The 12623-nt window shown below is 43.3% G+C and overlaps 1 protein-coding gene across 1 annotated transcript in view; it reads left to right on the top strand.

The window, feature by feature from the left end:
- The window catches only part of UTP25 (UTP25 small subunit processor component), a 66875-nt gene that overhangs the window by 13647 nt on the left and 40605 nt on the right, over positions 1–12623 (top strand). Inside the window, exons 2-5 of the mRNA XM_029593291.1 lie at positions 2839–2878; positions 8874–9114; positions 9785–9979; positions 11514–11602. Of these exons, the coding sequence (XP_029449151.1) occupies positions 2839–2878; positions 8874–9114; positions 9785–9979; positions 11514–11602 (565 nt within the window). The remainder of the gene's footprint in view (positions 1–2838; positions 2879–8873; positions 9115–9784; positions 9980–11513; positions 11603–12623) is intronic.

Below are 12623 nucleotides of genomic sequence, written 5' to 3'. Positions count from 1 at the left end.
ATTTGACAGGGTTCACTGGCCCTATTTATTTCAGGTGTTAGAAAAATGGGGATGGAGGAATATTTTGGCTTGGATAAAGAAACTATACAAGAATCCTAAGACTTGTATTAAAATCAATGGGGAATATTCTCATAGTTTTCCAGTGGGTACAGTTCCTAGGCAAGGGTGCCTCCTATCTCCTTTGTTTGTCTTATTGCTGGAACCTCTGGCAATTAGGATTCGGAGCTCTGAGGCAGTACAGGGATTGATAATAGGGCAGGAGGTTTAGAAATTGCAGATGACATTCTGTTCACATTGACAGACCTGATTCCAACCCGGATTAAAGCAAGAAATGGATAAATTTAGTATGGTTTGAAAATGAATGCAGATAAATCTGAACTCTTAAATATTAATGAGCCCATGGAGACTCTGAAAGAAATGAAACATCTTTATCCATTTCGAAGGGCAAAGGAGGGTGTAAAGTATTTAGCAGTCCAAACTGGGGCCTCAGCTGATCAGTTGTTTAAGATGAATTACATACCTTTAGAGAGGGCTATCACACACAATCTTAATTGCTGGGACAGACTTCATATATCTTGGTTAGGAAGGATTGCGGTGGTTAGAATGAGTTTACTACCTCACTTTAACTACCTTTTTCAAACTCTCTTCCTATCCCAATTCCAGTAGGGAAGATCCATCAATGGCAGAGGAAGCTATTTAGATTTATTTGGAAATAAAGGCACCCAGGATATCTAGGCAAGTGCTATATCAAGCGAGAAATCGAGGGGGCCTGGGAGTTCCAAATTTACTAAGGTACGCATAGCTTCCCAGCTACGTACGGTACTTGACTGGCGTAGGCAAGAAGAAAATAAGAGCTGGGTTGAGCTGAAGAAGTATCTTGAAGGATATTCATATTCCGGATCATTTATGGATGTCACTGAAAGCGAGACCATCTCTCATGGGGATCTCTCCTTTTTCCAAGTTGGCTTTTGAGCTATGGGATAAATGGAAACAACTTTTAGCGGGGGATAGAAGTTATTTTTTCAAATCTTCATTTCACCATATGACAGATTTTGCTCCTGGATCCAGCTCTAGAGGGCTGCATAGCTGGCAGGCATTGGGTATTAGTAGATTGGAGCAGTTGTGGGATGGTAGAGGGATTATCTGTTTTTCAGGGTTACAGGAGACTTTTCCACTTTCAGCTAAAGACATTTTTCCACATCAATAGGTGTCTCATTTTATGCAGGGCAAAGATATTGTGAGGAATTTACTTAAAGGGAAAACGATTTTTGAGGGTTTCTGCAAATGAGCAGACAGGGTGACTGCTAGTATTTCTAAATTATAGAGGTTACTGAATGGAGAGGTGACAAAGAAAATTGCTCATATTCAGGCCTGGAAAACAGATTTGAACATGCAGCTAGAAGAAGAGGAATGGGAGGTGTGTTTCTTACGGGTGGGCAAGGGATAAGTATCATTCAATATGGAAAATGGATAGAAGGTTTTATACAGATGGCATTTAACTCCTGTATGTGTTCACAGACTGTATCCCTTGGCAACTGAGCTTTGCTGGAGACAATGCGGGGATATAGGTTCTTATTTTCATATTTGTTGGGATTGTCCTATTGTTACTATCTATTGGGATATGATTTTGGAATTAATTCGGAAAATTACGGGTTGCAAAATTCCCAAAGGTCCAAAGTTTATTCTGTTAAATTTGGAAGACTTCCAGTTGAGGCTACTGATTGGTCAATTTCTAATTGCAGCAAAGTGTGAAGTGGCTAAATATTAGCAATCTGAATCTATAGCTAGCGAAGGGCAAATATGCTCTTGCATTGAGAGAATTCATCTTATGGAAAGGTTAGACATGATATTGTTTGGAGATATGAAAAAGTATGGACACCATTGGTAATATGGAGAATAGCTGTGCACTGAAGTTTACTATGATATGTTACATTATGTAATCCTATTTGGCATATGTGAGCTGCTCTTCGTTCTGTCTTAATTTCTGTCACCTTATTTTTTTTGTTTTTCTTATGTTATTTTTTGGCTCTGTTTTTATAGGAATCTCTTATAAATCTTACACTTCTCTCATGGGGGAGGAGGGAGGGATACTAGTATGGTATGTTACATGATTTTAACATCAAAAAGGTTGTTACATGCCTGCCAGCAGTCTACAGAAGTTATTTGTACCAGAACATATCGTTGTATGATCTTATGGATGTCCTATATCTGTCTTTGCAGTTGTTCTTGCGTATAATGTACAAGTTAATAAAATCTCAATTAAAAAAAAAAAGAATGGGGGATAAAAATCTTAGTAAATAAATCCTTAAGATAGCTATCTAAAGCATATCTTTCTTAGTTATCTTAGGTGCTTGGGCTCACACTAAAAAAAAATTGTCCCTTAAATGTTTAACCAAACCCTGCTATAATCTTAGACACGTGATACTTCATTTCTGTGATCTTCTTGGAGAACGAGTGACTTGAGGTTTTGTCTGCCTTGCTTAGGCTGAAATCCTAAGCACTGCTGAGTACTGCATGCAGTTATATACCCTCTGGGAGATGCTAAGCTTCCCTGACTTATAAATTGATTCCATTGATAAAATCTTTATATGAATTAGTTTCTAGATTCTTCAACCAGTCAAACAGTTCTGCAGTTATTGTCTTCTTAGTATCCCACTAGAGATCTTATTTGCATGGCTTTTACTTTACTTTTTTTTTTTTTTTTTGCTTTAAACCTTTTTGACTAGTATATTTTGTTTGTATAATTCGCTACTAGATTACTGTATTTCATTTTATTTTCTGTATGTGAAAACTATCCTGTGGTCAATTAAATACATTTTCATTAATATTTTATTGCAGAGTTTCAGAAAAGGGAGAAAGAACTCAAGTAGTTGAGCTGGTAAGTGATTTCCCATTTTACGTAGCAGTTCTTTTATTTACTATGCTAAAATCACGTTCTGGCTAGTTCAGACTATATATGTAGATGAATTGTGTCCATTCATCTTGGCTTCATTTGCTGGAAAAGCCTGAATCAATAAAGCAGATTGGCCCATGTGGCATTTCATGGCAAATACATTTGAGAGATGTGTGCATTTCACTGTATTAGTATTTCAGGGGCTTGGTTCATAGTCTATCCTGAGGCTGATTTCCTAATGTAGTGGTGGGATAGAGACTGTATAAATGTGCATGCAGTGCATCCATAGCATGCAAATTTTATTGCATGTATATTCATTGTGGATATCCTGAAAACTTGATTGAATAGGGGTCCTCTAGGACAGGTTTGGGAAATTCTGGTTTATGGGTTCCTGTTCATACCACAGATCAGTACAGACAAGTGGGTTTTGCATCCCTACCAGCAGATGGAGGCAAAGAATAAAAACTTTTCAGGCACTGCTACTTAAGCGAGAGTGCCAATTGTGGTCCCTCAATATTTATCTGTCTCCAGCAGATGGTAGGAGGTGCAAATCTGCGGTCTAGATTTAAACAAAGAAAAAAAAGAAATGATGAAAATAAGGAAAAGAAAGAGAAGTTCAGAAGAAGTGGCCTTTAAGTGGTGGTGTTCCCTGAGGTGCTAGGTTCCTTCGTGGGCCATCTCTCAGGTAGAACAGGGCGAGTGGGGGAATTTGTGATCCCTGACTAGTTTTGGCTCTCTGCATCCAGAGGAGGTGAAAGCCAGGGGTCCTGGTTCCCTCCTTGCCTCTGAGGTATTCTCTCCCCCAGCCAGCAGCCAAAGCAGGACAGTATGTCCTTCATTTTTATTGGGTTCTTTGTTTACTGCTGGTACTGATCCTTTAAAAAAAAAAAAAAAAAAGAGTTGAGAGAGCAGTGCAGGGCTGATTGGACAGCGGGAGCCAAGCAGCAGGAGTGAGAAGCAGGCACTTTTGTCTCTGAGGCAGCTTTGGGGTTCCGGAGCAGTGACCAGAGAGTGTTGTCGCGCCAGTAGGGTCCCGCTCTTACCAGGGCTCACGGCTCTTAGCTGTACTCCCGATACTTGGGTGACCGCGGCTCGAGCAATTGCGCAATGGCTCTTGCTGCTCAGCGCAGGAAAGTGTGCTGGGCCTGTGGAGTGAGGTGATCGTACCACAGTGCAGCCTTGCTGTGCTCCAGCCATAGCTCAGGAGGGATACTCCGCAGAGGCTACAAGTGGGTTACCCAATCAGCAGGTCCTGTTTTCAGCGAGCCCTGGGGGGCTGAGGAAACAGCGGCCATTTTGCCTCCACATGGCAAGAAGCATGCAGTTATAATCAGGGGGCCAGATGAGGATATGCTGGGTGACGAATCCAGTGCTTCAGAGAGGGTTTCCTCTGATTTTTGTCTTGCTGCTCCATAAAATCTATTTGACAACAAGGGAGCAGGGAGCAAGCGTCTGTCCTCCCAGAAGTCCCACTAACTGGCTAAGAAGCCTAGACTGGCTACGCCAGCAAGGTCAGGGAGGGCTTCATCTCCTGGGGCTTGGATGGCCATCAAAAGAAGAGGAGGCCTTGGATGATTCGGATATGGGACAGGATGATCTGGGGGATGATCCAGAAGATATTCTAGACAATCTTGCAGACGCGCTGGCGGAAGGGGTACCTGATATAGATAAGGAGTTATTGGATCCAGAAGAGGTTCCCGTCACGGAAGGAGATGATCCTAGGGTGGTGTGCTTATTCCAAAAGGAGGAACTGCATCCTCTTCTTTCCTATGTCTTGGATGAGCTAGGGATCACAATCACACAGGAGGATTCGAGCAATGAAGGAGTGGACCCAGTCCTGGATGGACTGCATGAGCCACCAAAGACTTTCTCTTTACCGAAGAAGTTGTCCGGGAGTGGGATACTCCTGAAGTGGACCTTGAAGTAGCCAGGGCAATAGCTAAGTTGTATTCCTTGCCAGAGGAGACCTTGGAGCTCTTGGGGCTTCCTAAGGTAATTGCAGAGGTATTAGCGTTTACCAGAAAGACGACCATGCTGGTGGCAGGGTCAGCTGCGCAAAAGGATGTACAGGACCAGAAGTTGGAGATTCATTACCTTTAAGCCTCATTCCGGATTCGTTATAGTCATGATTGATTAACAACCCGAGGTATATGATGGTCACTTTGAGATACTATATAAATATCCACATAGTCTATTTTTGAATAGATATCTCTATAGTATGAGCAAGATTATATGGTTTTGTATATATTCATTGCTTGTATAGATTGGATTTATTTGAAACGTTTTGTGAGGTGGCATATATCAATCATCAAGGCAGGACAAGGAGCCAGCTTGTGGCTCTGGAGACCCAGGAGCAATTTCTCAGGCCTGAGAAACATCTAGCAGGATTAGCTGAGGCTCACGTACCTGGAGTGGACAATGTGCAGGTGGATTATCTCAGCCGGCATCAGCTATATCCGGGGGAGTGGGAGTTGCTGCAGAGGCTTTAGCCATCCTTAGGACCAGGTGAGGGCTTCCCCACCTGGACCTTCTGATGTTGTGAGGGACTGGCAAGATGGTTTTTCATGCGCTGGAGGGGAGGTCAGATCTGAGGGAATTGACGCTGTAGTCCAGCCTTGCCCAACAAGACTCCTTCTGTATGTGTTTCCCTTGTAGGGCGTGTGTTGCATCGCATAGAGTAGCATCCTGGACTGGTGATCCTCATAGCGCCAGAGTGGCCGCACTGTCCGTTTTTTGAGGATCTAGTTCATCTAGCAATAGACTGTCCCATCTGATGGGTCCTTGTCGCAGCAACCCCTTCAGATGAACCAATCTCTTTGAATCAGACAGATTGCCTTTGTCTCACAGCTTGGCTTTTGAAAGGTGACAGTTACATTTAAAGGGGTACTTGGAGCCGGTGATTGCTACTTTGCTTCAGGCTAGGAGACCAGCCACTTCTCTGGTGTATATCCGAGGGTGGAAAGTGTTTGAGTTGTGATTTTTGGCAGAAGGCCTAAAGCCCTTACGAGTGGATATTTCTCAAGTCTTAGCCTTTTTGCAAATGGACTTTGGCAAAGGGACTGGCCTACAGTTCGCTTCATGTACAGGTAGCAGCCTTAGGATGTTTTCATGGCAAGCTACAAGGGATGCAGTTGGCTTCCCATTAGGACATCATTTGTTGTCTTAGGGAGCAAAGCTTTTGTGCCTGCCGGTCCATAGGATATGTCTGTCATGGAACCTTTATCTGGTGCTTCGGGTTCGGTGTGGTCCTCCCTTTGAGCCAATAAGACAGGTGTCTTTCAAAGATGCCTTGAAGACAATCTTCTTTGGTAGCAATTCATTCAGCCAGGCGGTTTTCAGAGCTTCAAGCTTTGTCATGTAGAGCTCTTTTCTGTGGATTGCGAACGGTGGGATTTTGTTGCAGAAGGTTCCTTTTTACTGATGGTCATCTCTTCCTTTCCTCTCAACGGGATGGTGGAGCTTCCGGCCTTCCCTAACTTGGCGTCAGATATGACACATGCGAAGGAGCTAAGCTTATTAGATTTTGCCAGACAAAGTTGTGTTGTCTTATGGTCAGTAGTAACTTTCAGTGGTCAAATCTTCTATTTGTCCTGTTCAGTGGAGTAAAGAAGGGAAATAAGGCTTCCAAAGCCATGTTTCTCCTGTTTGAAGGAAACCATTTTCTCAACTTATCTCTGTAAGGGTTAAACAGTTCCGGAGGGGTTGTGGGCGCAGGCAGCCCCCTGGGCGGCTTGTCAAATATATGATCGACCAGAATGGAGCCTCCAATCCAAGATAAAGTGACTTCTGGTAGTTTTCAGTAAAAATGGTGAGTCTTCAAGAGACCAGAAGTAGATCTTTTTCATTAATAGGACCCATCCTTTGGAATGACCTGCTAATGGATCTGCAGATAATGTCTGACTATGTTTTGTTTTGGAAGAATCTAAAATCTTTATTTCTGGAAGCTTTTTCTTAAGAATATTAAAAACTCACTTTTATTTTAGATGCTTCCACATGGGGGGATGTTGTGGTTGGAGTGTCCTTGTATTTTGTGATGTGTGTTACTGAGGTGTTTATGCATTTTGTAATCCTGGAGTTTCTTGGCGTTACAAATCCAAATATCCTCACATCTCAATATGAAGTGGTTGATCATATATATTTGTTCTGGAGAATGGTCAAAAATCAATTCAAGGATGTGAATGCAGGAAATGGATCCATGCCAATTGAACTGAGGGAATGGTTAGAAGTGAATGGATGGATGTTTTACAAGGAAAAGTAGGAAAAATGCAGAATTATGCCTGACATTGGAGAGATGGTGAGACGTGGAAGAAGAATGGGAGATGATTTGATTATTTTCCTTTTTTTGATCCAGCAGTTCTCTTCTATTGCTTTTGGGTCTCTAGCTGAATTGGAACAAGGGCTCAGATCCTGGTACCATGAGCCTTTATTCAGAACCACTCGGATGGGTTTTACTCTATTGAATGTTGGCTGCAGGGGGAGTGGGGGAAACAAGGGGTTATTTAAAAAAAGAATAAATCCCCTGGTAGTTGCAAATGAAGAAATAATGGTAACCAGATCCCAGACCCAATTTCAGCTGAGTTGGAAACCCAAAGGAGCAGGTGGAAACTTTTGAGTTAAAAAAAAAAACAAAACATAAAAGAACAATATTCAAACTGCCCATATTGATGCAAAGTTCACATGTACTTTTTAACCAATGGTCTTTGCACCAATTTTCAAAGGAGAAGAAGGCAAGGACTTTCACTTTGAAAAGTGCCATGGGTACAAAGTATTGCACTTACTTTTTGTGTGGGTAGAACTTTTCAGTAAAAGTGTGTGAATAGGTTTGAAAACGCACATCATTTTTCCTCCCCCAGCCTAAACATTCCCCAAGAACGCCTCCACCCAATGCAGGTAAAATTACATGCACTGTCAAGCACTGCACATGCTTTTAGCCACATTGAGAGGGGGAAATTTTCACATAGCAGTAGCCTAGTGGTTACAGTGGTGGACTGAGAAGCAGGGAAGCCAGGGTTCAAATCCTGCTCCTTGGCAAATCACTTAGCTCTTCATTGCATCAAGTGCAAACTTAACTTTCAAACCTCTCCACAGTACAACATTTGCAGACGTAACTAATGCAGTTTATATTTTAGAAACTGCGTGGCGGGAGCTGCACAGTGTATAAAATACCAGTTCATTTGTACACTTTTACACCTCCCCGGGGGAGGGGCATCATAGGAGCATTCTGGAGTGGGGTATAGAGGTACATGTGGCAGTTGCTATTTTGTAATAATTATATATAAAGGTATTTTTGGCATTTTGGTTTTCAGTGTACTCTATGCAGGCTGAGTTCTATCAATCTCCAGATGTCCATGGGCTAAATGTTTTCATGTCTTTCTTTCTCTCTCACCTCCCCTTGTGCTTTGCTCTTGGACCTTTTCTGTGTGATTCAGGTTTCCTGTCTGACTAAGAGCTAGAAGGAAAGCCAGTGATTCTCAGTTTTATTATCACCACGCAAAAGCCAGCAGCATTTAGCCACGTAACTCATTTGGATCTGGCAAGCCATGGTGGATAGACATTGGAGCTCAGGTCTGCCTAGCAGAGGTCCCTTTTGGTAAAGCTAAACAAAAGATCAAAATTGCACCCGGAAAATGACTGAAAGGCGAATGGCTAACTCCTTTGCAAGTGCTACTATCAATGTTGAGGCTTGTGTTTTTCTGAAAATGCTAGATGTAAAAGTTAAAATTAAATAGTTTGGTTCTGTTTTAAATGTGTCTGGCATGGTTGCCACTATCTCTATTCCTAGTGCGATGGATGTGTTGTAGAGTCAGGTATGAAAAGAGGTAATTACACACAACATTTTAAAAAGCAAGACTACATCTATTGAATGGAATGAAGAACTGGTTGCTGACTGTGTGTGTGTAAAATATGAGACCAGGTTCTATATTTTTTAAAAGTGGCACAGCAGAATTCTCCACATAATGCAATTACTTTTTCTTTTTAGCCTGACAGCTCAGATCAGTCCAGTGCAGAGAGTGATGCAGAGAGTGAACCAGAACAGATCTCGGTTTATCATAAGCTGCTGGGCACATTAAAATCTGTATCTGAGGAAGATGAGGATGAAGAGGAAGATGAGGGTGAAGAAGATGCTCTTGAGGAAGGTGACAATGAGGAGTCGGTAGCAAGCAGCGAAGACACTCAGGGCGACGGAGATGCAGAAAGTGAAGGGACCTCCGAAGTGGAGGGTGAGGTTCGCTTTTCTTCTCATCAGTAACCATTTCTTGCTCTCAGCAGCAGGAGAAGTCTGAAAAACTGAAAGTGTTCTTCATCATGCCAAGTTCAGTTACTGGGCCCTGGGGTTCGGGGCACTGTGGAGGTAGCAATCACAGCCCCTGGTGGGAGGGAGTCAGCCGTTGCACACCATTGCCCAGACGGAGAGTACCCATGGGCCCCCAGGTTCTAGAGGGAGCGGTGACATCCAGCCAAAGACTGTCACTGTGATGACTGAGCTAAGGTCATGGGTGAGAACGCTGAGAGTTGAGAATGAAAACTCAACTCATGGTGCTGTAGCCCAGTAGAGGCCAATTCCAGTTCAGCTGTAAGCCCACAGAAGCATGAGGAAATTACCAGGCTAGGGAAAAAAGATTTACTTAACTTTAATTTGAAAATTGCTGTAAAATATGTATTGAAAGAGAGAAACCCGGTACTCTGTAGTAAAACATTATATGGAATTGCTCAAATTCTTAATTTTTTTTTTTTATTTGTTACTGCCTTCCTTGAAACAAGTTCAGCCCAAAGAAGTTTACATCCTGTGTGTGAAGTAATCTATTGGAAAAAATATTAACTAGAAAATAACCAGAATTAACTTGTTCAATAACACCCACTTGCTGTAACTTTTTTGAAAATGTTTGTCAGATGGTAAAACGATGACTACTGATGGCCGTGACGAAGCCAGCATGTCTGGCGGCCCAGCACCTGAAACGGCAGAGGAGTTTACAGACGTGAAGCACGAGTCGCAGTTTAGCCTGGAAACTAATTTCCTGGAGGCTGAGAGCGAAGACCGTGGTGCAGATGAGAAGGGAAGAGGTTCCTCTGTGCATGAGGTGGAGGGTGAGCTAAGTTTTTTTGTTTTTTTTTTGTTTGTTTTTTTCCCTTTCCATTTGTTGGATTTTCTCTTGGGGGAAGTCATTTTCATCTGCACTTGTGCAAGCATGTCTGGGAAAGGAGCACGTGTGAACTCTTTTTAGTGTTTCAGGCTTGTTGCCATACTAAAAAGGGAGAACGAAGCCAGCCTGCCTCTCTGATTTTGCCTACAAGGCCGCAGTAAGTCAAACAAGGATGAACCCTCGGTAAATAGGAACGAGCAATGCGTGATTGTCGTGGGAATTGTATAGCATTTTGGATACATTGGGAATATATACATCCATTTTGAATAAAGTGCAGATAGGCCTTTAGACTATTCCAGCTCAGGTTATGATGCCATAAGCCTGCATCTGCAGCTCTTGAGGGGTTGTCTTTAGTTCCATTCCCTTCCTCTCCCTTTTCATCTAGCCCAGCAACAGGCCTTTGCTTGAGAGGCTTGAACCATGGTGCCCTCTGGAGCCAGCCAGAAGGTTTCCGTAATAGCCATGAATCCCTGCTTAGGGTCTGAATGCTATCTGTGCAGCGTGTTCAGCACCTGTCGGCCCAAGGACCAGAAGCTGCTGCCAGAATTGAACTTGGGTCTTCCACATGGCATCGGGGCTGCTCTCATGGCATAAGTCAGCCTCCTTAAATTGATATTTTAATGGTTTCCTCGTTTTCTGCCCAAGGCCAAAAGCCTTGAAGTATACTGTATGAGAATACCAGAAATTAGTGCAAATTATCTGCTTGATAATGTATTTAAGCCTCTCGCATGAATATATTTTTTTAAGGGTGAGGGTAGGTTAACTTTTAATGATATTTATTTTAAATGGGAAGCTCTGTATGCATAATTCAAAGCAGTTTATTGATTATGTGAAAGGGCCTGCCTGCTAAGCAGTGACTTTTAAGTCCTAGTAAGTGGTAGGGTAGTATATCTGGGAGAGGATTCCTTACAGATGCCAATAATATTCATCTTGTGGCGACAGCAGAGCAGTAGCGATGTCACCATGACCACAGTTGGGCAGACATGCTAAAATCACTGCTCTGCTGAAGCACAGAATGAATGCAACCCCCATTGAAAGTGAGCTAATTCAGGACCCATCTAAATCTAAAACCTACTGGCCAGCCATCTGTGAGCATCAAAATTCCCTATAAAATCTCACCTAAAAACTGGGACTTGATTAAAATAAGTACGGTAATGCTGTAGCTTGCAAAAATCTGGAATCCGAAAAATGAATAGCATAAATCGTTCAGTCCTAAACTTTAAGTTGCATCCAGCCAGAATTTTTAAATAGATTCCAGCAGTGGAGGGGGGGGGGAGATTTGGGCTTAAACCTGTCAAATGGAATACCAATTAAACAGCTTTTAGAGGCACATAGATGCTGTAGCATCTATTGCACAGGAGAAAATGGCAGATGTCGGGGAGTGAGTACAAGGTACTAATGGAAGTCAAACCTGAATCATTTTGGCTTGCCTCAGTGTGTCAAATGACTACAGACCAGTGTTTTATATATTTACTTAGATCCATTTAACCAACATGTCAACAGGGAACTTAAAGAAGAAGAAATTCAGATGATCACAACAAATTCTAAGAGTACAGCTCAGACGAAGGTATGTTTTTCTGTCAACAGGTGCAGCTCCTATGAATGAGACCAGTTCATTACCCTCCGGATTCTTCCTGCTACTCAGCCGTCATAGGCAGAGGGCATGCCCCCTTGATGACCTCATTCTTGGTCATAAAGGAAGAATGGCCATGGACCCTTACCCATAGTCTCTGGCAAGCTGCGGCCAAGTGTAGACAGACTTTCTCCCAGAGCTGGGGTGCATCCCGGCCTGGTAGAGCATTACCCCTGACTAGGAACCTCCCCAGGTATTGTCCTGGTTGAGGCTTCTAGGGTTGGATCCCTGTTTCCCTAGGGACTAAGGATTCCCCCTAGGTGGACTCCTATTCCCTAGAGAGCAGATGATCCTTAGAAGACCCAGCCTTCTTAAAGATTTGTTTCAGGGAAGCTCAAGCTGTGTCTCTATCCTTTTAGCTCTCGCTTTCATCGCCACCCCCCCCCCCCCCCTCTTTCCTTCCAGTGCCTTTCTACTCTTCTTCTTGGGCTCTTTGCAAAAGGCTTAAAGTTGCTGCAAAAAAAAAAAAACAAAGAGAAGGAAGCAGTACACAGCAACACTGGGGCATGGAAACTCAGTTTGCTAAACCTGCCATGCTCAAGTAGTTGCAGCAGCCCCCGGAGGATGGTGAGTTACCATAAGGCATACTGGAGGAGGTTGGGGAAGGAAGCAAGGTGCCAAAGACAGCATGCTGAGCTTTGTGCTAATTAGGGAGGGAAAGAGTAAGCCAGGAGTATGCAGCAGGTGCATGTCCTGAGGGATGGAGAGAGTCCCTAGTGTGGTCAGGTCTTTGTGCCTGGCAGGTGATGGAGCACTTGGTCTGTCCACCTCAAATAGGTCTGATGAGGAACTCATCTGTATAGAGGATGGGCCGAGGGAGAGGGATGGGTCAGTAGCTGCCTTGCCTCCTGGTGCTCAGGGGGAGGAGTTGCTGCTGCCTCCTGAATAGCCAAGCCTGGCAATGTCCCAGGCAGAGAGGGAGCCTGGAGAACAGGCTGAAGTCAGGTAGTGGCTC

The sequence above is a fragment of the Rhinatrema bivittatum genome, chromosome 3 (assembly GCF_901001135.1).
Source record: "Rhinatrema bivittatum chromosome 3, aRhiBiv1.1, whole genome shotgun sequence".
NCBI lineage: Eukaryota > Metazoa > Chordata > Amphibia > Gymnophiona > Rhinatrematidae > Rhinatrema > Rhinatrema bivittatum.
The sequence above is the reverse complement of the archived record's forward strand: the minus strand, read 5'-3'. Positions and strand labels throughout refer to the sequence as shown.